The following is a 27,428-nucleotide window of genomic DNA, read 5'->3' as shown; positions in this document are numbered from 1 at the left end:
GATAAGTTGCTATTCTGCAGGTGTAAAGCAGGCCCAAACCATTCCCATTTCCCAGAGGGAAAACAAACTAGTACCATACCTAAAAACTACTTGCCTCTCTTCCCAGGGGAGTGAGCAAACCTAGGTTAAGTTATTGAAATAGCAGCTGTAGAGTAACATGAGAGTAGTCCAGCAAAAAAACCCAAAATATAATTTAAAACATAAGAAAAGATTTTGTTTTTTTTTGTTACTCAGAAAATAATTAAATTTTTAGAGATTTCTTTCTACAGAAGAAGTATTTGCTGAACCTGCTCCTAGAATCAAGCAAAGTGGAGAAAAGAACATAGGCGGACAGTCCCACAAGCACTCCTAAGATTCAGCTCTTCTTGTCTGAATGCATTAGACCAAGTTGATCATAACATTTGGGGCTGGAAAGGGAATCTGCCTCAAAAGGCAAGGATTTAGGGACATTTTTTTTTTTTTTATACTAGACAATTTAGCAAGACTTGTATATCACGTATGCAACATCACTATTTCCTGCATGCTCAGGAATTACCCATTACTAAGCCTCAGGTCTTTGCGTTCTGTGTTTTCCCAAGCCTCATCTACAGCAGCAAACTTATCCGTCACCGACAATGGATTTCAGCAAAAGGTGCTAAACATAATTTAGCTGTGAGGACAGACTAACACTTTAGCCTGTTTCTGAAATGGTCCTGAAGATGGTTTATCTTTAACTATACTTGCAGTTAAATCACATTTAGCAGCAGTTCCACCACAGTTGTTGCCCATCGTCATTCACTTTTATCATTCATCCCAGTGTCAGAAGCAATTTAATCTTCACTGCAAAATACAAGGAGAGCAGAGAAACCTGACTAGAATAGAAAATCATTGATACAACCAAGAGTAAAAGTTTTTCAACTTGTGTAGTGTTTATACTTTTATATCATAATATAAAGAAGATGCAGTATTGCGGTTATATCCCACTTGTCTTTCTGGAACAATGCATAAATTACATGGGCTTGTAGGCAAATAGAAGCTTTATTAAAATGAGCAGAAGCTTGTGAAATGGGTTTCCCATCATCTTAAAATTATTTGAACTGCAAGTATGTTCATGAATTTCCCTTCTAAGAAGGGAGAAGATACACGACATTAACATGATGCAAAGGGAAATGATATGAACATATCTAAAAACCCCAACCAAAACTGTTACCTTCAAAAATCAAATCCAATTGGGAATTTCCATAGGTCTGGTTCCAGGAGATGATTTACCATATTATAGAAGAGTCACCTGAAACCAATCACTCTCGCTCTGGTGCTGCTTGCAGACTGTGTTTGCAGTCTGGTCCCAAGTTACATGTGGCTGCCAGCAACAAAACTACTCAGGCTTTTATCCTTCTCTCAGTGTAAGAGAGGTTTATAAAAAGATACTAGCAGCATGAATAAATAACAAGATGAGATTGAAAGAACACTGCCATCTGCCAGTTCACAGCATGAAGACCAATTCATAAAGACTGGACCATACAGTCACTTTATTGGAAACTCCGATTCACTTACATTTGGTTTATTTTACCAATGCACATTCCTTTAAGAAAAGGTTGCATAAAGGAAATGTAAGAAACTGAAAAAATATCAACATTATCCCACCTTCTACAATACCAGTTCACATGCCCAAAGAGGCACACACCGTATTTTCCAAATATGTAACTAAACTATATTCACAAATAAGTTATGCAGTGTGTCAAACTCTAGAGAAAGAAAAGTAAATTCCACCGTTGCCTTTGGAGAGCTTTTCAGCAGCAAATCTAATGAAGATTTTAACAACTTACTGTATGTATCTTACTACTTTTAACTGTACTGCATTCTTGTGAAATGTCGAGAATATGCTGGTAAACATACATTACTCATTACAAACCTCACAAACATTCCTTAAGAAGCTTTAAAAAAAAAAAAATCTGCAAATTACAAATAATGTGCTATTTGAAATACTCCATCCATTTAATAACATTAAAATAAGTCTGATATTTAAACTGTAAGACTTGTCACATGGACTGTGAGATACAGGCACTTAGAATGTTTCAAGGAATTATGCCTCAGTCCTGTGACTTTGATGCAGCATATAAGAGACGCCAAGAATTAATCGTCTCGTAATTTTGGAATATGAGCTCAATCCAATTCCCATTATAATCATTTGGAAGAATCACACCGATTTAATTGGGGGTTAGGGGTTTAAGTCAGAGGATCCAATCCTGCAAATCCTTTGCTACTCTCACTGAAAGCAGTGGGAAGCTGTAATAGCTTGGGTACCCCAACTGCCTTCTAGATACAATTTATGATTTGTTTAAATTGCTTTTATGAACTCTGTATATATCTCTAACTCTTACCATGCTGTAAGTGAACCATGGGCTGACAAGACCTCTCACGTATTGCATGCACCTAGAACATTGCTACGGACTATACAATGGGAATTGTTAACATCTAATGGCTGGGGTCTGACAGGGCAACGTGCACTAAGAGAGAATGCCGGACCTGAAGCAATCCAGCTATTCCAGGTGGTTGGCAGAAAGGGCAGTTTTGGAGAAAAATCTCCAGAAAAGGAAAAAGAAACCAAGTGTCACTGCAAGTGTGATGTTTAGAGATCTCAAAGTCTGAGAAGCTGAAGATGGACTCTGGAGAACCAAAGGAATAACAGACTTTTTAACTACCAGGTCAGCTGGAAAGGAAGGACTCCAAGAGGGGAATCAGTGGATCTTGAGGAGAAATGCATGAAGAAAGACCAACAGAGAGGACTTGAAATTCTGAAATGACACGGACCCAAATCCCAGAAAACTCAGCAGCGGTAAGGAAACCAAGGCAAAATATATACATACACACAACATTTGGTGTTTCTCTTAGAGCTGCATGTGTGTCATTAAAGTGAGTGCTTTAGAAATCCTTAACAAAGTCTGTGCCTGGCTTCTTCAACTCTAGCTCAGAGTGCCTGCAAGAATGAAACTCTGGGAGCATGTGTACTACAGCTCCTAGGAAGTCAGAGGACTCTGCCCCTGGGGACAGTGCAGTTGCACTGTGGAGCACCGCTTCCACGAAAGCAGTCTGCTGGAGAGTCTCTTGAGCAAATGTGCCAGAAGCCAGAGACATGATGGAATGTACTAAAAAAGAGTTCAGTGGGACCCACAGCAGATCCAAGCCCAGCAACCCTGGGAGTGTCCAGTAGGTGTAGCTTGTTTCCTGCTACAACAGAGGCCCATACAGGAAAAGTCTGTGGGACTGACCAAAGGTCCAGAGCAAGGAATGATGAAAGTAAAAGACTTAAAATTTGAAAAGTAATATTTACCAAACATGAAGAGTAAAAATATTAGGGAAAGGCTTATAACAAATATTTCAAATAGCCCTCCTGGAATGGTAGCTTAAAAAGCAGGCCACTGACTTGAAAGATGGTTTTAAGAAACCAGAAGGCATGTAATACAGCATGGACTACTAAAATTCTTAATCGCTTATTCAGGAATGCAAGTACAATTAAACAGTTTTTGATCATTTACTTTCAAAGCCACTTAGGAATACAACTTGAATAGACAAACATGATGCAGTTAAAACACACTATTCAAACTGAGTCCACGGTACCCTATAAATTTAATTTATCCCTTTTACCAACACCAGAGACATATTTGCCCCTGGATACTCCAAACATGGACACAAAATCCTTGTACATTAATACGAGAACAAAATGATTGAGGCTTAAACAATTAACCTGGCATTTCCTTGTTTGTCAATCTCCACAACTGAAAGTTCTTTCAGTATTTTTACCCTTGAATCAGTGGCTTTCATATTCATCTTGTTCATCTGTGCAACACTCAATGCTGCTCTGCAAGACAAAAGCAGGAAGGTATTATAATAGAACATTGGAATGAAGTAATTAAACTACCATGTAATAGAGCTGTTAAGATTTTGGGAGCATAACTGTCTGAACTTTGTATCCCCTGACAGCCACTGAAACGTGTGAACATGTCAGAGCATAATCACTACCCCGTTTCTACTACAACAAAGTGTAGAGAAGGGGAGTAGAAAGGTGAAGACTCTTTCATACCAGTCAGCCTTCAGAGAGTGATCTAAGCAGCATCTAAAGCATCTGTGTTAACTTCAACCGAGTTAAAAAAAAAATCATCTACTCTGACACAAAAACAAAATGCATTAAAAACCAAAAAAAGCAAACACCCATCTTAACCATGTTAATATTGTCTTAGGGTATCTCCTGCACTTCCAGGATGTCGAGTTCAGGCAAGCTGCATGCTAAAACAACCTGAACTCCCTGAAGCCAGGTAAGAGTAACTGCTCTAAGGCAGATCCGCTTTAAGCACCTGTTTGCTGGAATAAAAACTACACCTTCACTAAAAGTGATTTTCAAGCACAGCTATACCAGCAAATTTTTTCTAGTACACCTCTGACCTCAGGCATCCACGGTGTAAAACTAAGTTAAAACAATATATTTCTGCCTAGTCTGAGGTTTTAATCTTGCAAAAAATAACAACCCCAAAAAACAAAAGGTGATTTGATCACTGCAAAAAAAGATGCATGTCTTCCCCCCCCGCCAAAGGCTTGTCATCTTGGGCTATTTATTTTTACCTTACCAGAAAGCAACAGGAATCTGGATCAGTTTCTGAAGCTAATGCACTGCTACATCATGACTCTGAAAAGGTTAACACTGTTGTTCTGTACTTTAAAAAAAATAGACTACTTTAAACTATAATTTTTCAGTCATGCCAAGTAATAATTAAAGGTTAAAGGCTTAACAGCAATTAAATGGACTCACGTACTGCTGCAATTCTTACCTGTTCTTATGTACAACAAAGTGGTTATACAGTTCCCTGTAAAAGCTATTCAGGTCTGCTAATTTAACAGTACTTCTAATACTCCTTGGTATAGCCATAAGCATTTCTTCAGTCAGTGGTTTGAACTGTGATTCTAGCAATTGGAAAATAAAAATATCTTAGTACATGCAGATAATGTTACAGTATACTCAGCTACTGCAAACTTCATTTAAATGAAAGTTATCTCCATTGTGCTCAAAAAATAAAGGTAAAAAATGAGTGAAAGACAAATATCCCGATGTACCAACTCTGACAGATAAGTGAAGATATGTAGTCAGCATGTTGCTGAGCAGTCATCCTTGCAAAAGTGACATTTATTTATAGACATTCCTATTTCATCACTGAGTATTTGAAACATCAGATATACACGAGTGAAACATAAAGAGACTGTACATCATTTTCCTTTTTTTTTTCTTCTTACCCCAGCCACACAATTAAGCTGAAAATAGCCTCAAATGTATCAACCTCAACCCGTCCAATTCAATTCAGTGTACACACAGCAAGATGTAATTCTTGTCACATAAGATGTCACATTCAGAATGTTATGCCTAGTAAATCATCAGGTAATATCTTTGATGATAAACCAGGTAGGTGGGAAAATAAAATGAAAAAAAAAATGTATTAAAAAGAAAAAAAAGGCAACAAAGTACATCCCTTTACTTGGCAAGTTCCCCATGGTCTTCAATGTTAGAGCCCAAGGCACTTTCACCAGTCACCCCACCCTCCTTATACCACTGCTGCAAGACTTCCTCCCCACATCCCCACCCCTCTTTCAGACAACTGTAATACCCCTAGAGTGCTGTACATTATGCTGAGCCTAGGAACAAATAGATGTACATGGAAACCTAACATGGATCTGCTGATTTTGCTCTGACAAGAGGCTATTAAGATATCACTGGGATAATCTCTCTTTTAAACAACCACTTCTGGATTAAGCAACAGTTTTTCCCATGTACATAAAAAAAAAAAAAAAAAAAAAAAGAAGTATTGATATGACAATAGAACTGGATCCAGTCCAGACAACAATAAAGCACAAATCCCAGTGAAGTAAACAGAAGTCATCCTTGAAACTGAATTTATACCCCAGTCTCTTACATTTTAAGTTTTAACCCTTTAATCAATATAAAAACTACTAACTAGCATTCATAGCCATTTTTTTTTTAACGCCAATAAATTGTTTACCATGGGTACTACATTCGATAGATATTTCATTCCAAAATGATATGCCTCCTTTTCTCCCTGAAAAAAAATCACCCTAATTTAGTGGGTGATTTCAAATCAGACCCATTTCTCAACTGATGGCTTCTGCAAGGCCTGATGTTATAAGAGAATAAAGCATTTTTATCCAGTTATCCCTGGTCCTGGACAATAACTTAAATCTGTAGGATATATACACATATTAAGTCCCACATTTAGGAGAGCAGCCTTGAGAGTAGTCTAACATTTTTGTGTATTTCACTGCAGCCACATAAACATAGTTTTAATTACATTTAAAAAGTTGCCTCTGTAGGTGCGAACCTTAAGTTTCATTATGCACAGAACTCACAACAACAACAACAACTCTTAATAAAAAAAAATACAGGCTCAGAAAAGGAAGGTTATTTCTGTGAAGAACTTGAATGGATTTTTCAAAACTTACCTTCATTGGGGTTAGAAACTGTTGACACTACACAAGCAGGCTATAAATAAAGAGAATGCACTGTGAAGATTTGTATGTATTATATTGCAGTTTTTAAGCAGTAACTGTTTTTACACATGACCGTACTGCTCTATTAATACGCGAGTGAGTTTTACCAATTAAGTCTTAAAGAACCTGACTCTGCAGACACTGATGTCAATGACAAGTCTAAGTAATAAGCAAAAACACTTCCTAGGCAGACATGACATTAACTGGTAATTAGAATATTGGTTCCAAAACTGTCCATTTTTCATAGGGCCTTTTGATGCAAGGCTTCAAATTAAATAATAATACAGAAGGAGAAGAGAGAAACTACAAGGAACAGGCAGGAGAGAAGATATTTGCAAACAAAGAACTGAAGAGGCAGAAAGTGGCAGAAGACAGTCATACAAACAATTGGTGATGATGGGACACGGAGGGGTAGTTATTGAATAGACAGTGGGGAGTGTGAAGTGAAACAAAGACGGACAAGGCCTGTAAGATACCGGAAACTTATTAGTTTACATTAGAAACAAAAGTATTAAATAATTTGCAACGCTTTGTTCTTTCACATTGTAGAGTCTTTGACTTGATAGCAGTCCTGACAGAGAAAAAGAGTTTCTGCCTAATAATGATAGTCCTATTTAGCTTCATACTATGCTGTATCAGAACTATAATAGGGTTAAATTTTTCTTATTCGTTTTCAATTGACAGTTATATCGTTACAGGACATGAAATACATTTTCTACTCTGACACCATTTGGCTGCAGTAATTATGTTCTTCAGCTTGGCCCCAAAACCCTTACTCCCAGTTCCTACTTAATGTCCTGATGGAGTGCTCATAACTGCATCAATCTGGGTCCTTCCATCTTACAAACTGATGCAATCTAAAGCAGTAGGATTTGTCTTTCTTTTTGTACTTTTTTGAAATATAAAAAAAATATATAGGAAGCAAATGCAAACATTTCTTTAAAAGAATGGTCATGGGTAAAAATCTCCATTCAAAAACAAAATCTCCTTGACAGAGCATTTAATTAAATAATCAATGTAGTACACATATGGTTAAACTGAAAAAAATAAATTAGAAACTATGGGCACACCGTAAAAACAGTTAGTCATTAACAGTCCTCATTCACACAAACAGTCCCTCTGACTTCAGTTGAACAATTGAGGATTATGGGGCTTGCAAAATTAAGCCATATGTCAGCATTACCTCTTCCACTGGTGAATCTGTTTCTTTAACAATTTGGCACGTTAACTGTTGTGCTGAACTCTGTTCTTCTTCAGACAAAGGTAAAAGCTACAAAAAGGGAGAGGATTTTGTTATTTTCAACTCTTGGGAAGAAGGGCTGTATTTCAGTAGAAATACAGTTACCATTTTCATGTTACAGCTAGTTACACTTTCTACCTGACAGCGTCCTTCAAGAAAGCACATGAAAAGTCAGTTAAAAATGGGACAGTTTTGTGCAACAAGCCATCTGTTTCCAACAACTTATACAAAGATGAGACCTGTATCACTTCAGGTTGATGCCAGCAGAGTTCCAGCAGCATAACCTTGGAGTAATTCAGTGGTGAACTGGGGAATATCCTCAACCCTGCCAATCCATATAAAGGTAGGTAGATGCACAGACTTGAGTGGTGCTGCTCACCCTCATAAGCGTTTTTAGGACTGAGTCCAATATATTAAAAGGGTCTATCAGAAACAGGAAAAAAAGCTTCAGATCTCTGAAGCATTTTTCTGCTTAAGAAAATCTAACTCCCCAATCCTGCAAAGTGATGATGTGTATACAGTGATTTCAGTTAAAACTACTCACACACATATATACATAGAGTTTTATGTATGCATGTCTAGCTTTGGATCCAAATTAGAAAGACTAAAATTATTACCTCGAGAGGTGTGTGTTGTTGTAGTGCCTGCACCATCTTCATAGTGTTTTCTAGGGCAGCACGGATACAATTCATGGACTCTCTTTGCTCTCTGGAAATTTTGTCCAGCTGCACACACAACATTTTGTAATGTGACTTTACCACTGAGAGTTCCTCTAAGAGAGTCACTGGATTTTCCTATATCAAGGTGAAAAGCATATTTAAGCTACCAAGACACTGCAAAGAAGATTAATGGCTATATTCTTGACTAAACAGCAATTAGACATTCCCAAAGCATATGGCAACAAGGACTGTTAAAGAGTAATTGAAAATGACCCTTTATAATGATGAAAGCGGTTAGGAAATCTTAGCTATAAGCATCAGTACACTGGTCACACGTAAAATGTTTTATAAGCTTTTCCTCCATCTCCCAGTCCATTTAATAACTAGTCTTCGAGAAATGCTATAAATAAAATAATACTACCTCCTTGGTACCACAGGAGATACAGCTGGATGAAGAGAATGCATTTTGTTGCTTTATTGCCTTATGAGATATTTTCTGAATTAGAATACATTGATTTCACAAGGGGTGGTTTATATATCTGAACATATGGGTGTGGGTGAGGGCAGATTTACAGAATGTGTTAAATGCTGACAGTTTATTTTGTTTCCCTCCCTTCCTGTCTTCTTTCCCCCATAAACCCCGAGTCTAGTCATCATTTGTTGGCAGATTTATTGTAGGTGTCATGGCAAAGGTGTGTTTGAGGGAGGTGGTGAAGTTGATAGTGCCTCTTAAGTATTAACTTAATGACACTCCAGTTCATCTCTCAAAACACAAATGTAGCATTCCATTACACCAGCATGATGTGATTTTTATTAAATCTACATTAGATTCGCTGTCTTGGTATGCTGCGAGAAATATTTTAGAATATAAAATCAAAAGACCAAGCAGAGTTTTAATCTGAGACAGAATTACCTATTCATAGTGAATTAATGCAAGATGCAACAGAATGCATTCACTTCGTCTGGAAATAATACCTCTGCTGCCGGATCCTCAGGAAGGTTTTTCATTATTTCGAACTCCAGCTTGTGTTGAATGTAATCCAGGTCAGATTCTGCCTTCTGGAACTAAAACGTCAAAGATCAATCACCACGTATTAAGGAACAAAAAAACCTAGACAAAATGTGGCCATTTGTCTTTTCTCTGTTCCAAAGAGCAGAAGTCAGGATGTTTCAGTGTTAAAGGCTGACCCACTCCTCCAATTTAGTCCAGTTATTGACACTGCCTTGGGGGCTGAAACAAAGATAGAGGGGCAAACTTACAACACCTTAGCATTTGCATAGTACCTAGAGTGAAGACGCCTTAAGTGCAGATGCAAGCTTGTCAAGAAATGAAAAGTGGTGGCCAGGAAAGGTCCTTGAAACCTGATAGAAGATGACAGCTGGCAGCATTTTCATGCATTATTGGGCAACTGAAGCAGACATACCCATTCTCTGCTCTTCCCAATGCAAGTGTAGGTCTGGATCTGTCCACTGGCTTACCAAACCAGTGTACATATGAAACAAGTGACCACACACCCCAGGTATCTACCAATGCCCACCTCACTCCCTTTGTCAAACCCTTACCACCCAACTATTCTGTCCCTTACCTGTGTCTTCATGACTTCTACACATTGGCTCGTTTTGCATGAAAACATCGCTATCTATTAGTATACCAAATATCCTCCAATTCAGATCACTCAAGATAAAGTTCTTCTGTTCAGCCTTTGAGTTATAAACCAGGGTGGGAAATTATTTCAGGGAAAGAGGGGAAAAAAAAACAAACACTTTTTTTAAAGATAGCCTTTGCTTGATTCACTGGTGCAGGAGATAGGTCTCCATCAATTTCTCAACTTTTTCAGCTTAATTTCTGTTCTTTCAAAACATTAAAACCTTAGTGACAATACTGTACTACTCACAGCTATTCCCCCATTAGAGCGTATCAACAAGGTTCCATGACATGGTTATATCAACAGAGATTTTACTTTTAATTATGTTAAAAATGTGTCCTCCTGGTTGATTATAACACTCACAACACATTTGATTATTTCCCAGTAAATCAGACTGACAAGTGGATAATCAAATTGATGACATCACCAGTACACTTCACTCACATTTCTATTCTTGGGATAAATAAGCCAGTAGGGAATAGGATAATTGCCTTGTAAAATAGTGTAATGATTGGATTATTGCTTAATTAACTTTCATCTGTCATTTTAATGTCTATTAGGGACTTCTGGCTTAAAGAAAGGCAGCATGCCCAGTTCATAAAACCAACATTATGAATTTCTTCATTTAATTGTTTTGGGATTTCATTTGAGAGAGGGACTTTTAGGAAAGCAAGCTAAATGCTTACAAAACTCATTTGCTTCATTGTGACAGTCACAGTATGAGCTGCCATCTAACTCTGTAGCAAAAATTACAATTGAAATTAAGTTCAAGGTAGGGTTATAGGTGTTTGGAATACCCCTGAAAACACTGTGATGGACTACTAGGCTGCATCCACACATGGCATGGATGTTTGGTTCCCCACAGACAATTAGCAGTGACACACCTCGTCCAACTTCCATCAACCTTAATAGGGTCTGAGTTAGACCTGTATTTAGGTGCCTAATTCTCCTTGAAACAGCTGCAATTTTCTTTCTTTCTTCTGATTTACACCACCTTGGTCGATGTAATTACAAATTCATCTCCCTGGACTGGTACCCATCATGAGAACCACCTTCCTTTTGAGGCATCTGCCTTCACAGAGCCCTCCTATTAGTCTGTCCATGTTGCTATCTATATTTAGATGCATCGCCATTCACATTCCAGGAAGGCCTCCACAGAGCTCTAAGTGCCATCAATCTCAAACATTCCTTCCTATAAAACCTAATCAACAGCTTTGCTATTAGATATTTTCCAACCACCCAGCAACAGAAAGTATGGGAGTTCCTCAAAACACTCTCAACAACCAGCGGAAAAAGTTTTTCATGATTGCATCTCTTTTACAATAAGCTTGCCAAAATAGGAGGGAACAATCAACGATCAAATAGAACATTCCAAGCCCAAAAAATATAAACCAAAAAGATTTATTCCTAATAATGTTCAAATTTATTTATATTGCTCAAGAGGCCCTCAGTACTCCAGAAGAGAAACTAAATTGAAAAAAAAAAACCTCATCAGGATAGAGTTAATGATCTCAGTGAATCTCGTAAGCTCACAAACCTCCTCAAAATATACAGTTTACAAATTTCAACATAAAACAACTGCCATGCAGTGTTCAAAAGCTGGACATGACTGACAATTAGACTTTTGACAAATCTAATAAGAAAAATTGCTAGTTTATGTGAATGAAAGACTATTAAAAAAAATTAACAGTGCATGAACCTACCAAATATTTCAAAGTACTAATGGAGAAAAAAAAGATTTTTTTTTTTAAAAAGAAGAAAAATGCTAATTGCCTTGAATAGCGTCAATTAATTTTAAATATATAAATATATACACACACAGACCTAAGCCAGCAGATTTGAAGCTTTCTAAAGTCAAGGAACCCTTTCATATAATTTCTTCTGCAGCAAAACCCCTATCCCATCCTAAAGACAGAAGCAGAGCCAGGCAACCTGGCCCTGTAGTAGTGATGCACTCACTGCCTTCCCCCAGTCTCCATGGGGAACCCCTGATGGCCCATCACAGAACCCCAGTTCCAGGGAAACAGTTTGAAAACCACTGGTCTTGGCCAAAATGCACAATAATAACAACCCTAATACTTAGGTTTTGTTTCTACAATAAATAGTAAAGTTCCGATCAACTGCAGGTGACCACTGATTGTTTAAACAGCGTAAATTACATTGCATTCTTAGCTTAAATCCTGGAGTGCTGGTTAAACAGGACAGATGTTTAAAAGTTGAATCTAAAAGACGTTCACCACCTATAAAAATCAAGACAGGCGCTTGTTCAATTTATTACTCCGATAACTTACCGTTAGTTTGTTATTAAACTGTTTCCAAGGTAGAATGCAACAAATCTCATTTAGTATTAAAATGCAAAAGGGAACTACTTCTTATACATTTTTTGTTTAAAAACGTCCATGAACAATTAAAACAAGCGTTTTGGCATTTCTATCCTCCTTCACTGACACGAGTTTATATTTCTGTATAGTGACAGACCTGTAAAACAGTCTGTTTTCGGTCTCCTCTTTCAGTAATCACTGATTGTGGACCGCTGATGACCCGTGGCTTTCCTTGCTCCTTTTTAACATCAAGGTCGTTTATACTATATTACCTTTTCAAATGAAATGGGTCATAAAATCAGCACATTTTCCAAGTATCTATGAAGCGCAGCTTGTAAGAATATTCTAATATTTAGGCAAGTAGAACTTGAAGCTCACAAATTCATAGCAAACCATTAAATTATAGCAGCAGCGTGCAGTTAAAGTAAAATATGAATCTACTGCTTATCTGTCATATAACTAATACTTTAAGATTTAGCATTAATGAATATTAATACAATTCAATATTGCAGCGTATTTTGTACAAATATACCCGATACAAATGAAAGAACCTTTTATAAAAACTTAACAGTTTAAAAAAAAATAATCCACCTTGTTTTATTTTAGAAATATGAAAGAAATGTCTGTTTCGGCACACTTATATGCAATTTTATTTTTAATTCCTACTTGTATCTAAAAAAAAATTGCTGTAGTAAATTCACCATTTTCTCCTGCTAAGAATAGTAAAATTAGACAATTTAATGTCATCATCATCATGAAGTTATAGATGAGGACTGTTTGTACATTAAAATGTTTTGAAAAGAAAACGTAAGTCTATGAAACACAAGGTTTTACTGACTCACGGGCTTTGAAGAAACTGTTAGAAGCCATTCACAAGATTCAAGGCATTGCTGTGAACTCTGCTTTCAGATGCTTTGACAATACTATTGCACTGCTAGCTGTAAAGTACAGTAGTGCAATAAAGTCAGAGCATTTGTTAGCAGCAAGAATCCCAAACACGTAAATCAACACCATCTAAATATGCATTAGGTGAAATCACTCTGTGTCAGGTACTGACTGGCATTCCATGGTTTGTCGCCATTTGACTAGTGTTAAATATGTCCCACTTGAGATGTGAAGGAATTCCGATATTTTAACATGCTATGATTTCAAGTACACTGCAATTATACTGACCAAGAAAAAAAAAAATTAAAACCACTAAAAATCTTTCGGGAACTGAAACTGCAACTATTTTGCTGCTGCTTTTGCCCAACATCGGGATTTCCAAAGTTATTTATTTCAGATTTCCTAGGCAGCAGAGCAAGATAACAGAATACTGTCAGCCAGATATTTCCCCTTGATAAAAATCTAAAAGACACCAAGTGTGAAAACCAGATGAATGAAACATCCTTCTGTAAAGTTATCACCTTTCATATTGCTTCCCAGTCTGAACACACAAAAGTATTCTGATCTGCAACTTGTGAATCCATGACAGAAGTCTAGTAACGCAGACAGTATCGCTGGCCAATGCCCTTTTAACATTGCACTGCTTTTTGTGCACGATCACTAGTAGTACAACATAAAAAGGGCACTGGACAGACACTATGCATCAAGAATAAAAGGGGCAAAAACATAGATCCCCGTGATAAGAATGCAGAGAAAGAAATGGATCAAGATTGCTCTGTAACAAGCACTCCACATTTGTGGAGTGTCAACTTACACATTTATTGTAATGACATTTTACATTTTGTGGACACGCATTTGATAAGTAACGGCAATTCTGTTCATCGCAGTAAGGCTGCATGTTGGAATGCACTCCGAGTCCAAAGGTTGATGATGATCTCTACTATAAAACAGCCAATCATTTATTTGTCAGAACATAGCACTATATATCATGTCCTCAGTAGGAGCCTGAGCCAAGGTCTGAAGTCAATGCAACATGCTCCCGGACTCCGATGAGTGCTGGATCAGGGAATGTGCTCAGATGCTCATCTCCTTCTGCAATTCAGTATCTCTTTCCTTGCATTTGTGTCCTTAAAAATGTTAGGTATGAGCTCTTTATGCATAATTAATATTTCCATATTGTGTGGATATTATAAGACTCCTACTTCTCTTCATGTTACTGTACTTTGATCATTTGTCTTTCAAATACATACAGATTTGCTTCCGAGTCAACCCTGACTATTCAGTATTATCATTCATATTGTTCTTTTTAAGTTTCCTGCAAAACAATAACAGTTTCTCCTAGGTTCCACTACAGACTAACTGATTCTTTTTTTATAAAGATGCATGCCAAAACCTCTGGGGAAGTAAGATGTATTACTTTTTCACACTTCTATGAAGAGAGTTGTCTTCACAAAAATGCAGGAAGAGCAAACAAACAACGAGCAGAAGCAAAAACAAGCGACACAAAGCTATAATAACCATGACATAGTTGCCAAGACACAAATTCCCATGAATTTAAAGACGAGAGAATCAAATAACTATATTTTGAAAAAATAGCTAGATAGGTGTGTAAGAAGTTTTCCGATGATTATTATTGAAAACCTGGCATCTTCTACTAATATAAAAGTACAACTCGAGACTCAAAATGGCTCTGCCATGTGTCAGGTGGATAGACTGTCGGTTCAGACTCCTAGTCTACAACCAATCCTTCAAAACTCATTACAAAGATCTCTTTGGTCTACTTGGAAATTAGACCTTAAGATGTTGGTTCAGATCCTGGCTCCGATACAAGTGAATGGAAGAAGTCCTACAGCCTTCAACGAAACCAGTGTGTCGACTTTCACACTATCTTCTTACTTATTTTTGTTACAATTAAGTTTGCATTCAGAAGGAAGACAATTGTGAATTACCAGAATCTTTGAAGTGTGACACCCTGAAATGTGGGTATAATGTGACACAGAACTTGACAACTAGTCCTTAATAATTCTACCAGGTTTGCAGGGGTTGAAAGGGAAAAGAAAAGAAAAAAATCTTTAATAGGAAAAGGAAACAGGATTCAAAACAAGTTTTGGAAGAGAGAGGTAGATCTCAAAACATACTGATTGTGTGGCTAACAACTTCCAGTTCTACATTTACAAAACAGAATTTTAGAGGTTTGACAAAAAAAAATGGAATAGATCATTGAAGCCAATATGGTATCGTTTTATCATTCCAACTCAGTGATGCTCAACTAGGGTGTCGTGAGACACGTTTAAAGGGTACTGCAAGATGCCACACAATGTTAACACTGCTAAGTTTGAAACATGATCACAAGATAAACCCAAACTGTTCATACAGGCATTGATTTTTCTAAGTTACTTGCAACAGAAAATCTTATCTTTTTTTCTCTAGGCCAAAAAAAAAGTGAAAACTAAGAGCTGGCATCTTCCAAGGGGTACTTTGAGTCTATCCAGGGGTACCTTACATCTAAACAGGGTAAAACCAATGTTTTAAGCTCAATTTGAGTGGATGACCTCAAGCTAGTAGCTACTGAAGAACAGGACACTACAGAAATTAATGTCTGATTTACCATATACTGTATATGGCCTAGGAGTTCAAAAAAAAGAAAAACAAAACCAACCCCACCCTCCAAAGTGCCATGTTTGAGAATACAAAATGAATCTTTCACGCATGCTATGAAATTCAGAGTTAGGTAGTACACAAGTTTAATGCAATGCCTTTTCAACTCTGGGGCACTAGAATCAGATACCCTTTTTGTCTACATACATTATAAAATATTAATATTTATGTTATAATGCAAATCATATCACAAAACCATGATATCATCTCCCGTGCTTACTCAGAAGAGTCTTGGTACGGGAATAGTGTGGTAATATAGGTCACTCAATGAGATGACAGAGACATATTAGCAGAACAAGCTAATACTTTAGAGGGCATTCAGCCAAACGCTGTTTATTTTCAGACAACACACGCTTACTTGCTTGTTGCTGCTGATGTGTTAAAGGATGTATTACACTGCGAGTGGAAGTTGAGCAATGCTGTGAATGGAGAAGGTGGTTTAGTAACTGAATGTAGAGGAATGAAGTCAAATATAAGGGTCTAAAACAATGATCTGCAACCTTTTAGACTTGAGGCACCCCTTGGAAAATGCCAGCTCCCAATCTTCACTTCTTTTTTTGACTACAGAAAAATAATAAAGCAATTCTTCTGTTGCCATGTGCTCAAAAAAGACCACAACAGATCAAATAGGAATCCACAGTGTTAAAAATATTCTGAAAATCTCTGGGTTCATCTTGTGACTTGCGTTTGCACACCTAACCATGTTAACATTGCACGGTAGTCTTGATAATATCTCAAGGTACCCCAGAGTGCCATGGGACTGTGGTTGAGAATCACTGGTCTAGGAAGTCCTTAAATTCGGTGCTAATAAAAGCACTGACTAGAGTCAGGGATAATGTAGACATACATGTTGCTTCCTACAATGGTCTGGTCCACAGCCCTCCTTGTTCTGAGTTTCTCTTGAGTAGCTTTCTTACTTATTTTATGATGTGTATAAATAGATACCAGCAAAACACTACACTCATTCTTACCACCTGATTTAAGTTTCAGTTCCAGGTAGCAGGTATTAAAAGCCAACACCATGCTCCTGCAATACCTAGCTTTCTGGACGGGATAATTTACTTATTCTTTGCAGGGCCATTACTGATACCAAAAGAAGCAATGCTGTCGGGACAAATAAACGATAGGCAAAAATACCTCAAAGTTCTTTGACAAGCATCAGAAGAAATCACCGTGAGATCTTAGAGCCATCTGTCAGTATGTGCAAATCTCAGACAAAAGCCTATAAAATGGATATTTATGGTACCATTTAGAAATGAAATGGAAATATCCATTATAAATTGAATATGGGTTAGATATGGATATCCTCTTTCCTGCCTAGGGTAGGGGTCAGACTCAATGACCTACCGAGGTCCCTTCCGACCCTAAAAATCTGTGAATACACAGATCATTCCCAAAGATCTCTGGGCACATTCACAATATTAACCAAGCAAAATTATAAACAAATGCATGCCCATTATGATCCAAACAGCTACTAAATTACATTAGTATCAAGTCTCCAGAAAGCAACTGAAGCCCAGATCTTGACTCGGGTCCAGAGGGCTGTCACAACGGGGCTCAGATATGGAAGGAAAGGAAGAGATTCCCAGATCCTATCTGCACTGTGGAAGCTACTGCTGTCAAACTACCATTGTGTAACATGATCGGGGGGCAGGAAGCAAGGTGACAGCATTATGCAGTGTGGCTGGATCCAGCCCAAGGGAACAGCACGAGGTGGTGTTAACACAGAGTGAAGAGTCCAGTGGGATATATGGACCGGAACGGCTGAAACAACCGTCTTTCTTTCCTTACCAGGATAGGGAGACAGTAACCCCATCCAACCAGGCTGCTCAGGTTCTCTCCAAGCTGGAAAGGGCTGTAGGAAGCTCTCCAGCACATCCCCACCCCAGAATTGGGGGGATGACCCCAGCAACAGGGGACAGACGGCCGCCATCCCACAACCTGCACCCCGCATCCTTCCTGCCCCACGCCAAGGAGAGGTGAGCTGGGGCCAAAAGGAGGAAGGCTGGTCCGGAAGAGCTGGTGCTTCACCCACCTGGGGCAAGGGGAGACGGGACTAACCCAGGCACAGGCTCCCCAGCCCAGAGACGGGAAGAGGAAGGGCCACCCCATGCCCTATCCCGGGGCAGGAGCCCAGGCTGGGCCAGGCCCACCACTCACCCCCCCAGGACAGGAGGGAATGGGCAGCTCCAGGTCCATGCCCTGCCCCCCAAGGGAAAAGGAATGCACCTGCCCACACCACCTCTGCTCCTCCCCCCAGTACAGCTGAATGGAAAATGGACCAGTCCAGGTGAGACCGAGCCCCAAGAAAATGAACTTGTCCAGGTGAGTTCTACTCCACCTCGGGGGGAGAGGAAAATGGACCAGTCCGAGTGAAATCGGCGCCACCCCCTTCTCCAGCAGGAAAATGGACCGGCCCAAGCGGGTTCAGTTTCAACCCCCACCCGCGCTGGGGGGCTGAATGGAGCGGGCCCACCCTGCCCCTCCCCCCCCGGGGTGAGGACAAATGGACCGGCCAGAACACATCTGCCTGGCCCGGCCCAATCGAGAAGCGCGGAGCCGGGCTGGCCCACGCGGGCGGGGGAACCGCGTCCCTCCCGCTTCTTCCCTCAGCGCCCAGATGGGAGTGGGTCTGCACGGCCCATCGCCCACTCACCCTCAGCGCGGGCCTCAGCGCCCCCTCAGGCTCGCGGCCTCCCCCCCGCGGCCCGGCCCCCGCCCCTCGCGCTCACCATGGTCTCCAGCTTGTTAACCGCCGTCTCCATGTTGAATAGTTGACATTCCTCAGGCGGCGGCTGAGGGAAACCCACCCCCCTCGCTACAGGGCGGCAGAGCCAGGGCTCCCCATTGGGCAGCTGTCACTCATCGTTCCCTTCTGATTGGCCTTTTGCTCACACAGGCGCGCGCCCATTGGGCGAGCGGGAATGTAAACCCGCTTCATGGCCCGGACGCGCCTATTGGTTGGAAGGGGAAGCGCGCCACGCCATTGGCTAGGCCCACAGTGCCGCCTGCTCTCAGTGGCTGCGCGCGGGCTCCCAAAGTGACTGGCCAAGAAGGCAGCAGTGGCGCCTTCTTGGGCAGAGGGCTCACCGCCGCTCTAGGATTGGCCCGTTCCTGCAAGGTGGGCGGTGTTTCCTTTGTACCCCCTCCCACTCGTCCCTGATTGGCTTTTCCCCTCCCCCTCTTTTAATCTGATTGCTTCCCGCTTCACCCACCTCCCAACCCACCCTCACTCCGAGATCACTCCCACCAATGGGAACATGGGGGGGGCGGGGCGCAGAGAGCCGAGTTGTGATTGGCTGCGGCGCGACGGCGGAGCGGTTTGAATTACAGGGTGGCGCCTGCGCGGGGCGGTGAGTGGGCTCGGGGCCATGGGGCAAAGGTGCAGAGGCCAGAGGTGAAGGGCCAAAGGTCCATAGTTGGAGGGGAAGTGAGAAGGTCCTGGTGCTGGGCTACAGCGGGGTGGGGGGTGGGTGTGGGCCCTTGAGGAAGCCCTATCTCCCGGCCTTTTCACTTCCCCTCCTCCAAGCAGGGGTCTGGGCAGGGCTCCACTCCTCTGACCTCCCTCAGGTGCCTCTCTAGAAACCATGGCGAAGTACAAGCAGCGCCAGCGCAAGCTGCGAGCCCGGGCCAAGCTGCATGAGGAGCGGAGGAGGAGAAGGAGCACGGCCCCCCCGCACCCAGCTGCCCCCACTCCCAGGTAGGTGGCCAGGGACCCGTCAGGTTCTCTCGCTTGCCAGGATTGTGGAGGGTGCTTGCCGGTAGCAGGGTCACGCGTGGTTCTTGAACGATTCATGCCGATTTGGAAGCCATTTGACTTGGGACGTGAACATTTTTCCTTAAAAAATAAATAAATAAGAGGGGATGCATTTGGCCTCCTCGTTCGCCGGGAGGGTCGTCGCTTGCTCCAAGTGTGACGTGGCATCATCCGAAATCAGGGATGGAAGAGGCTGTGTCCCGGAGCGTTCTCTCCCAACCAATTTCCAGATGTAATTTCAGGGCTAAACTGCTTGTTCTTGTGTGGGGTGCCCATGGGTGCCACAGGATACTTTGACGGGTGTAGGAGGGAAAAGTCGGGTGTGAAAAAATAAGCAGTTCCTTTCAATATGTCACTTACTTCCTTCATCCCTCTGTGCTGAAGTTCATGTCAAACTCGCTGGTTGTTTCTGACCTAGCTATTGACGCCGGACCACAGTTACATTCTGAAATGGCTGAAATCTCCCTGTTTGAAATCTTCTCTAGGTCAGTGGATGGTCCTCTTCCCAACACGCCGTGCAGCCAAACTCACCGCTTCTCGGTCTGGAGTGTGTACTTGCCCATTGTGAAGAATGCAGTGAAGCCCTTAGTGATGACAGTGTCATCAATCTGCTCGTGGTGCCAGAACAGTATTGCACAGGTGGGTTTTCCAAATATTTATTTTTGTCAATGTAAGATTATTGTAGCACGCATGTGCAGTACACACACTCTCACACTCTGCGTGTCCCTCTCTTCAAAACTGAGATGAAGCCTAATATATACAAACTTTTAGAATCTCTTGCTAGAGCAGCATTTGGGAGAAATCAGTCAGGGTTTCAGTTAGAGGAATGGGTATGTTAAGAGGCGCAGAAATATTTTACTTTTAACTCATATGTGAATTTGGAGACCTTATTGCAATAGCTGAAAGATTTGCATTACATAAGCAGTTTCCACCTTTTAACAGGGAAGGAGATGTTAGTTCACGGCCTCAGACCATACTACAGCACTTGCAGCTAAAATTTGAGCTGTGAGAGCTGAGAATCTGCAGGAAAAGTTTGTTTTGAGGAAATGTGACCCTACTTCCAGTCCCCATTAGCTGGGATCAGAGTTTGACAATTATAACATGTCACAAATGTAGCAAGTCTTCTTTGATTGACAGGCACTGACCCCAGGATGGAAAAAGTCAAAAAGAAATGACAGGTGTGAAACTTCCTTTCTGTGTGCCTTCATGCCAATGACAAGTCTCCTGACTGAGGCCAATGACTTCTGGTGGGGATTGTGCTCCTAAGTCACGTGGGGTTTTGCGTGAAACTTGCAATGCATATAACCAGAAACATCTTCACCTTGTTTCTTTGTAATACATAGAGTTTTGAAGTCGTCAGAGACACCATATTCCCATCCCGCTTATATCTACGAGAGCTGAATGCGCTTAGGAAAGAAATGCAAAAGCTGGAAACTGAATTTTCCAGACTACAAGGAATGCTCCAGGTCAGCTGCAGTTACATTAGTAGCCTCAGGATTTTTTTCTGTTGTTTATCTAAACACTTAAGGACCTGGGGTCAGGGAGGAAAACTAGAAGTATGTGTACTGCCAAAGGGACACCTGCTATTTGAAATCTGTTCACTGAAAGAGAATAAAATGGAGTTTGGGGATTTATATATGCCCTCTGCTCAGGGTCAGACTGATTTGCCAGATCTGAGGTCAGAGAGGAATTTCCCCCCTTGGTTACATTGGTATGGACTAGGGAGGGTTTTGCCTTCCTCTATAGTTGGGGGTGGGGTGGGGGGGAGCACAGGACCTCTTAAGCATATATTGACACTACTTTGTAGAAACAGGACGTCAGCTGCTGTGGTGCCCTTGCTTTCCTGTGGCAGGTTAGGGTATAAAGGCTGTGTTGTGTCCTGGTCGGGGTTGATGGTAGGCTTATGCAGAGTTTAGATTTTGGTGTGTATAGGGTGGTTTGAAGAGAAATGATCCTATCTCAGGCAGGGGGTTGGAGTAGATGACCCCTGGAGGTCCCTTCCAGCCCAACTTCTCCATGATTCTATATGGCTGAAACTCCTGTCCACACCACTGTTACAATCATGCTTTTCCTATTCTTCAAATATTTTTCCCTTACGTCCTACTTCAGGAAAACTGTAGTCTGACACAGGAAACTGAGTGAGGCCTTGATCCTTTGATGTGCCTCTATATCCTTAACTAACTAGGCAGGGGCGGGGCAAGGAAAGTCACTATATGTAGAGAGCAAGCAAACTGTTGATAAAGGTAAATGTGTTGCTCCTCTTCCATTTATAATGATCTTAGCGCTTGTAGCAATAGCAGGTAAACATTTTTCAGATGGCAACTTCTTCTTTTTTTTTTAATCAAGGGTGTTACTTTTGTAATCTTGGCAGTGTTTTGGCTTTGAGGAGTGTTAGAAATGAAGATCCATAGTGAAAATATTGCTAAAGTAAAAATCATTGTGAAATCTGGCTGCTGGCTTCGTGTGAACAGACTGTTTTGTCTGCATGGAGCCCCAAAGGGGCTATGCACAGATGCTGGGAACTGCTTGTTTAGAATGAGTGGCAGGGGTATGTTCTGCATCACTGTAATGTTTCCCCTTCATTCAGTTGCTGAATGCAATTGGAGTGTATAATGCAGGGAAAACAGACCAGGGCCTTTATTCTAACTCTGGGTGATCAAATTAATCCAACCCTGAATATCCAGTAAAGCTGCTGAAACAATTCCTAAGGTCCAATATGGAAACATGTCACATATAAATAGAAAGAATACACATTTCCTAATCTCCTTTCATTGCAAAGCACTTTCAACACCCTATACAGACAGCATCACTTAAGCGCCAGAGCCTGGGAGCTGGAGGACTGCAGGTAGCCAGCTAAAGGATCAGACCTAGGGCAGGATATCTTTGGGCCTTGCATTTTGGTTCAGCTGAGTCACAACCTCTATTCCCTGAACTTTCCTGTACGTTGGACAGAGAGTGAATTTTTACTTTATTTTTTTTCTGTGCCAGATGAGCGGGACTGTGGTTCGTTCCTCAGAAAACTCTCCTTGCCAAAGATGTAATAAACCATTAACACATGCTCCTGTATGTGCACGTATCAGCCTTCCAGAGCTGGTATCTGGGTCTCCTACAGCAGTGCTACAACCTGCAGCTGCTCTTCTTCCACCACCACCACCACCACCACCACCACCTCCACCACCACTGCCCCCGCCACGCCCCCCTCCAGCACTTCTACCTCTCAAAAGGGTCAATGGCAATAAAACCCCTCTGGTAAGGATTAACCGGGTTATTCTGTGTCTGAGTGGTGTTAGGTTCAGGGTGCAGAGTTGTACGGGACCCAAAAGGCATTCAACTCTTGCAGTTTCTAATTTTTTATTCCCTTGTTAACAGGCCATATCAGTAAAAAAAGATGGTCCCATACAAATTACAATGAAGGATCTCCTGAACGTAAAACTAAAGAAGACCCAACCCTGCACAAGACCAGATAAGGTAAACCAAAGGGGAGTATGCTCAGGAGACAAATACTGCCCACAACAGAACCAGTAGGATTCCAGTGTGTGGATGGGTTACTGAACCCCTGTGGCAGTGAGGCCAGCTCTAGGACGGCTCCATGCACAGAGGAGGCGATAGCATTTCTCTGTAACCCTACAACCCCTTTTTCCGTCAGGCCCAGAGTAGCAGTTGTAGAAGGGTGACTCCTGCTGGGTGTTACCAGGGCATACCTTGTCTGGTTGGCCTGTGCATGAGATCCAGGATTTCTGACTTGAAGTTTGGTTCTGCTCATGGTTCCTGTATCCACACAAAAGTGGTTGCCACATTTGCCAACCTTGGAAGCCATTTTGCTGCTGTTCAGAGAGATGCAGAGACTAGAAGTAAACTTGGTCTTTCTGGGCTTTGGCAGAACTCCTGTTCTTATTCAGGGCCATGTCATGAATTTTTCAGGCTGTGGTGTTAGCCAAGACCAGTGCCTGCACTCTGCTCAGCTGTGAGATTGCATTTGACAGTTCATCTCGCAAAGGCCCTTTTAAAAACAAATTTAAGCACCACCCAGTTGCCCTGCCTCAGAGAACAGTCCCTGGTGAAGGACTGAATATCTGCTATCCCCTCCGACAATAGCATATGTGGGCTGTGGTTTCTTTCTCTGTCTTGAATGATTTATGGATTCCTATTTTTAGCTAGCGTATTCTTTTGTGTATGTTGCTGTCTGTAGTTTTAGACCATGTTTGGGGCAACGGTGATAAATCCAGTGAATCGACTCATTCACTTCATACATTCGGAGAAATGCTTAAGTGCTGATGAACAAATCCTGTTTAGCAGTCACTATGCAGTCATGAAAATGTGCTGCTGCCATAGGGCCAAATTCACCCCTAACATAGTGACTATCAAAAAGATCCTGCCGAAAGTGAATTTGGACTCAATAACCAATATAATCCTTCTACTTCCAAGTCTCCAGTAAGGGTTATTTGAAAATGTTCTCATTTTGCAGATGCCTGTGTAAAGCAGGAAGGTAAATTACTTTGTTTGGAGTCTATGCAAAGTGTGTTCTTTTTAGCTTAGGGTGATGGCTTGCTGTGTTCCACTATTTCTGTAAACATGTTGATTTTTATCAGGACAGGTATTTTCTTTTCCCTAGCATTTTTTTGCTCAGGAGTCTTTTATAAAATGCCTATTTTTATCCAAGACACATTAAATCTTAATGATTCAAAAAAGCTAGAGAGTCAGAATGCACTAAAACATGCAGAGTATAAATATTAAATAGACAGTATGTTCAGTGGGGCCTTTTAAAATGCATTTGTGGTAACACTGTTCTTTGTGCCTTTAGGGGGGATCACCAGTGAAGATACACAGGGCATTAATTACGGTTTCAGACTTACAAAGCATTAATCTGAGACCTAAATCCAACCAACCACCAGCTCGAATTGCGAATTTCTTAATGTAAGAAACCTTCTACTTCCTTTGTTTTATGGAAAAGTTGATTTTGTTCATAATCATCATCATCCTCATGTCTGGTACTTGAGAAATAAATTGATTTTAACATTTTTTGTTTTTTATCGTTAGCACTCCCGGCAAAAACCAATTAGACCTTCGAAAACATTTAAAAAGAGTCAATATAAAGAGGTAACTGCCTTACTGTTCTCTTCTTCTTTTTTTCTTTAACAAGAAAACTAAAAAAGATTTCCCCTAACATTCATGTTGTCTTTTCAGAAGTCCAGGTGGAACTCCGTTAAACAACAAAGAGAACATGGCAACTGGCACAGGATTGACACCCATAATGACTCAAGCACTGAAGCGCAAATTTCAGGCAAGTCAAATTTCAGCTCCTTTGTTGCAAAAAGTTAATTGCTGGTAATAAACTACAGAATTCCAAAGAATGTTTCTCTTGCAAAAAAGCACTATTGATTTGCATGGCACTTCATAGACATAAGATGCCTTAGTGGGTCGTGAGAGCCTTTGGTAGCAAGCACAACTGAGTGCGTAATTACTACTAATAAGTTATACTTCACTCAGACTTGTCATCCATGAATCTGAAGGCTTCACAAAGAGAGCTATTATGTGCATTTTACTGATGAGGAAACTGAAGCACAGAGATGTGATGTGATTTTTGCCGAAGGTCACTCAGCAGGTCATTGGCAGAGTTGGGAGTTAAGCCTTGTCTCATGATACCTAGTGCCTCATGCCGCCTACCATTTAATTAATGAGTGTACCGTGCTTTGAGAGTAATAAGCACACAAAAAATGTTAAATCTTAGTAGCATCATATGAAACGCACTTGAATCTTTTGAGCGTAATTCAAAGCCTAATCAATGGCTCAGCCCACACATGTGGGAAGGAGTGTGGTAAGATTCTCCTTCAACATGGCCTCTGCATGATGTGGAAAGCACACCTACAAACTGCCCACTTGTGTTTCCTTCTCAATTTTTTTCAATTTCAAAGTATCTTTGAGGAAGCAGGAAGAATTGGGGTGATTGGGTCTTCCTATGACCTGGACCCCAAACGTTCTCTGCTGCAGGCAGGGCTCATGTAAGGCTCTCCAGAAATGTCCTAAATCTCAATAGTCACAAGGATGCACCCCATGGGCGCGTCCCAGTGAGTCAGAACGTGCATTTCCCAGGGACAATTGGCAGCAGCATACATTTGCACTGCTGCTGGTTGTCCCTGGGGAATAGCCCTGCATGTGTGCTCTGGCGCACTATAAGTTGCCCCAATTGGGATGTGGGAGGCTGGGGCCAGCACCTGAGTTGGCCCCAGCAGTCTTACTTGGGATAGGGCTGCAGCGGTGGCAATCCAGGCACATGGAGCCTGGCTAGCAGCTGGAGCATGGCTCTGGCCGGCCAGGCTCTTGTTTTGGGCAGTGCACGCTACAGCCACGTGGACCATCCCACTTCTTTCTAGAGTGAGTGATTAATGGATTGATTGATTGATTGATTTTTACACCAGGATCTCCTCCCAGTGTCCAAAAAAAAAAAGCCCACCGTGCTACTAATTAGCAGTGCAGCAAATGCATGCATGTACAGGGCGTGTGTTTCACAGAGCCACAGATGGGTTTGTGGCACTGCAGATTGCACATGCATGCTCGTCTGAATGTGTCCCATATGTTGGACTATCCAGTGGCTATGGACTCAGAGATTCCTGGCTGTTTGGATGGTGGCAGTGTTTGCAGCACCAGCTGAAAATAGAGAAATAGAACAAGATTCCTGTTGATGCTGGAAGGAATCTGAGGTTTAAAAGCATTTTCCATGTCAGACTAGGGAATTTCTTATATTTTAGAAGTGGTTGATAAGCTCCCATGTCATTGTGTAAGTAAGCGTGCTGAAATTTAAAACTGAAATTGTAACTTTGTTCTTTTTGTTTTGTTTTGTTTTTAAACAGATGGCTCACCCCAAGAGTCCCTCTCCAGCTCCATTACACACTGCAGGCAGCTTTGATGAGCAGAACTAGATGGGTGGCTGATATTTTTATGACAATTTGAGGGTCAAATACCACTTGTTTGACTTGTCAGAAATCCACGTGTTGAAGGTATCATGTTTGTTTTAAGCAAGTATAGTACACATGAGATGTGTTATTTCATAATGTTCTTCTCACAGAAAAATGCAGCCTTCCTTTGACGTCTTCATTATGCCTCAAACTTTACCCGCCAGGACTTACGCTAAGGGTGAAAGAGGAGTGAGGTCTCTCCTTGGTCCGTTCAGATCTTTGACTTCTCCCTTAAGAAAGGGAGCAGTTAATGCTGCTTACAAGCTGTGTCTACGTGAGATGCTGACTGTGCACTGGCTCATTATTACTATGCAGTTGTGTTGCACGTTATGAAGCGTGACACAATGCTAGTGCGCAGTAGTAGGAGCTACTACGCGGTCAGTGTCACCAAGAAGCTGTGTGGGTACGCTACAGTACAGTAACACTGGTTACTGTGCAGTCATTTAGATTTAGTACTTGTGTATGCAAGCACTAAATGACTGCGCAGTAACAACTGCAGTCAGTAAGTGTCTTGTATAGATGCAGCCACAGTGGTGCTTTCTGAGACTGAGGTGCACATTTAAGTATTTCAATTTAATACTGTTTAACAGCTTTTTAACTCAAAGGCTCATTTTTAACTCTGCTTTGTCATGACTAATACAGTTAAGTGGCTCAGTAATAAGGTATAAAGTAATAACAGGTTTTCAACATGTATGGCGTTGGTTTGTTCTTATGCTACCATTTTTACTGGTACACTAAGTACTGTGTCTAAATTGCTTTGCATGTCTCTAGCCTGAATACT

General features: G+C 41.2%; 2 protein-coding genes across 5 annotated transcripts; one reads left to right on the top strand and one right to left on the bottom strand.

Annotated features, from left to right (window-relative positions):
* Nucleotides 1-1,486: 1,486 nt before the first annotated feature.
* On the bottom strand, nucleotides 1,487-18,943 carry SKA2 (spindle and kinetochore associated complex subunit 2). The gene is made up of 7 exons (XM_090026233.1): nucleotides 18,670-18,943; nucleotides 9,403-9,492; nucleotides 8,386-8,562; nucleotides 7,712-7,798; nucleotides 6,481-6,520; nucleotides 4,803-4,935; nucleotides 1,487-3,838 (listed from the first exon to the last, which is right to left on the bottom strand). Exons 1-7 carry the CDS (start codon nucleotides 18,700-18,702, stop codon nucleotides 3,712-3,714), a joined length of 687 nt encoding a protein of 228 aa, XP_089882359.1. The 5' UTR covers nucleotides 18,703-18,943; the 3' UTR covers nucleotides 1,487-3,711.
* Nucleotides 14,129-27,338, top strand: PRR11 (proline rich 11). 4 transcript variants are annotated; one of them, XM_090026231.1, is made up of 10 exons: nucleotides 14,129-18,262; nucleotides 19,520-19,637; nucleotides 20,180-20,333; nucleotides 21,038-21,160; nucleotides 22,683-22,943; nucleotides 23,064-23,162; nucleotides 24,496-24,608; nucleotides 24,732-24,791; nucleotides 24,879-24,975; nucleotides 26,543-27,338. In XM_090026231.1, exons 2-10 carry the CDS (start codon nucleotides 19,525-19,527, stop codon nucleotides 26,609-26,611), a joined length of 1,089 nt encoding a protein of 362 aa, XP_089882357.1. In that variant the 5' UTR covers nucleotides 14,129-18,262; nucleotides 19,520-19,524; the 3' UTR covers nucleotides 26,612-27,338. The 4 variants fall into 4 exon arrangements, with proteins under 4 accessions (XP_089882357.1, XP_089882356.1, XP_089882355.1 ...); XM_090026230.1 differs by lacking the exon at nucleotides 14,129-18,262 and adding an exon at nucleotides 19,154-19,290; XM_090026229.1 differs by lacking the exon at nucleotides 14,129-18,262 and adding an exon at nucleotides 19,272-19,290 and having other exon boundaries at nucleotides 19,508-19,637.
* The last annotated feature ends 90 nt before the right edge of the window (nucleotides 27,339-27,428 follow it).

Source organism: Crocodylus siamensis, chromosome 13, assembly GCF_052110815.1.
Source record: "Crocodylus siamensis isolate JL-2025a chromosome 13, ASM5211081v1, whole genome shotgun sequence".
NCBI classification, from domain to species: Eukaryota; Metazoa; Chordata; order Crocodylia; family Crocodylidae; genus Crocodylus; species Crocodylus siamensis.
Note: the sequence above shows the minus strand (reverse complement) of the source record. Positions and strands in the feature narration are given on the sequence as shown.

Bases quoted from the DNA above. Each gene is read 5' to 3' on its own strand.
- SKA2 (XM_090026233.1), bottom strand. From the start codon at position 18,702: ATGGAGACGGCGGTTAACAAGCTGGAGACCATG. The intron at 9,493-18,669 runs GTGAGCGCGAGG...TTGACGTTTTAG, and splicing joins TTAACAAGCTGGAGACCATG to TTCCAGAAGGCAGAATCTGA. The intron at 8,563-9,402 runs GTATTATTTCCA...ACCTTGATATAG, and splicing joins CTGAGGATCCGGCAGCAGAG to GAAAATCCAGTGACTCTCTT.
- PRR11 (XM_090026231.1), top strand. From the start codon at position 19,525: ATGGCGAAGTACAAGCAGCGCCAGCGCAAGCTGCGAGCCCGGGCCAAG. The intron at 20,334-21,037 runs GTGGGTTTTCCA...TGTAATACATAG, and splicing joins GCCAGAACAGTATTGCACAG to AGTTTTGAAGTCGTCAGAGA. The intron at 23,163-24,495 runs GTAAACCAAAGG...TTGTGCCTTTAG, and splicing joins CCTGCACAAGACCAGATAAG to GGGGGATCACCAGTGAAGAT.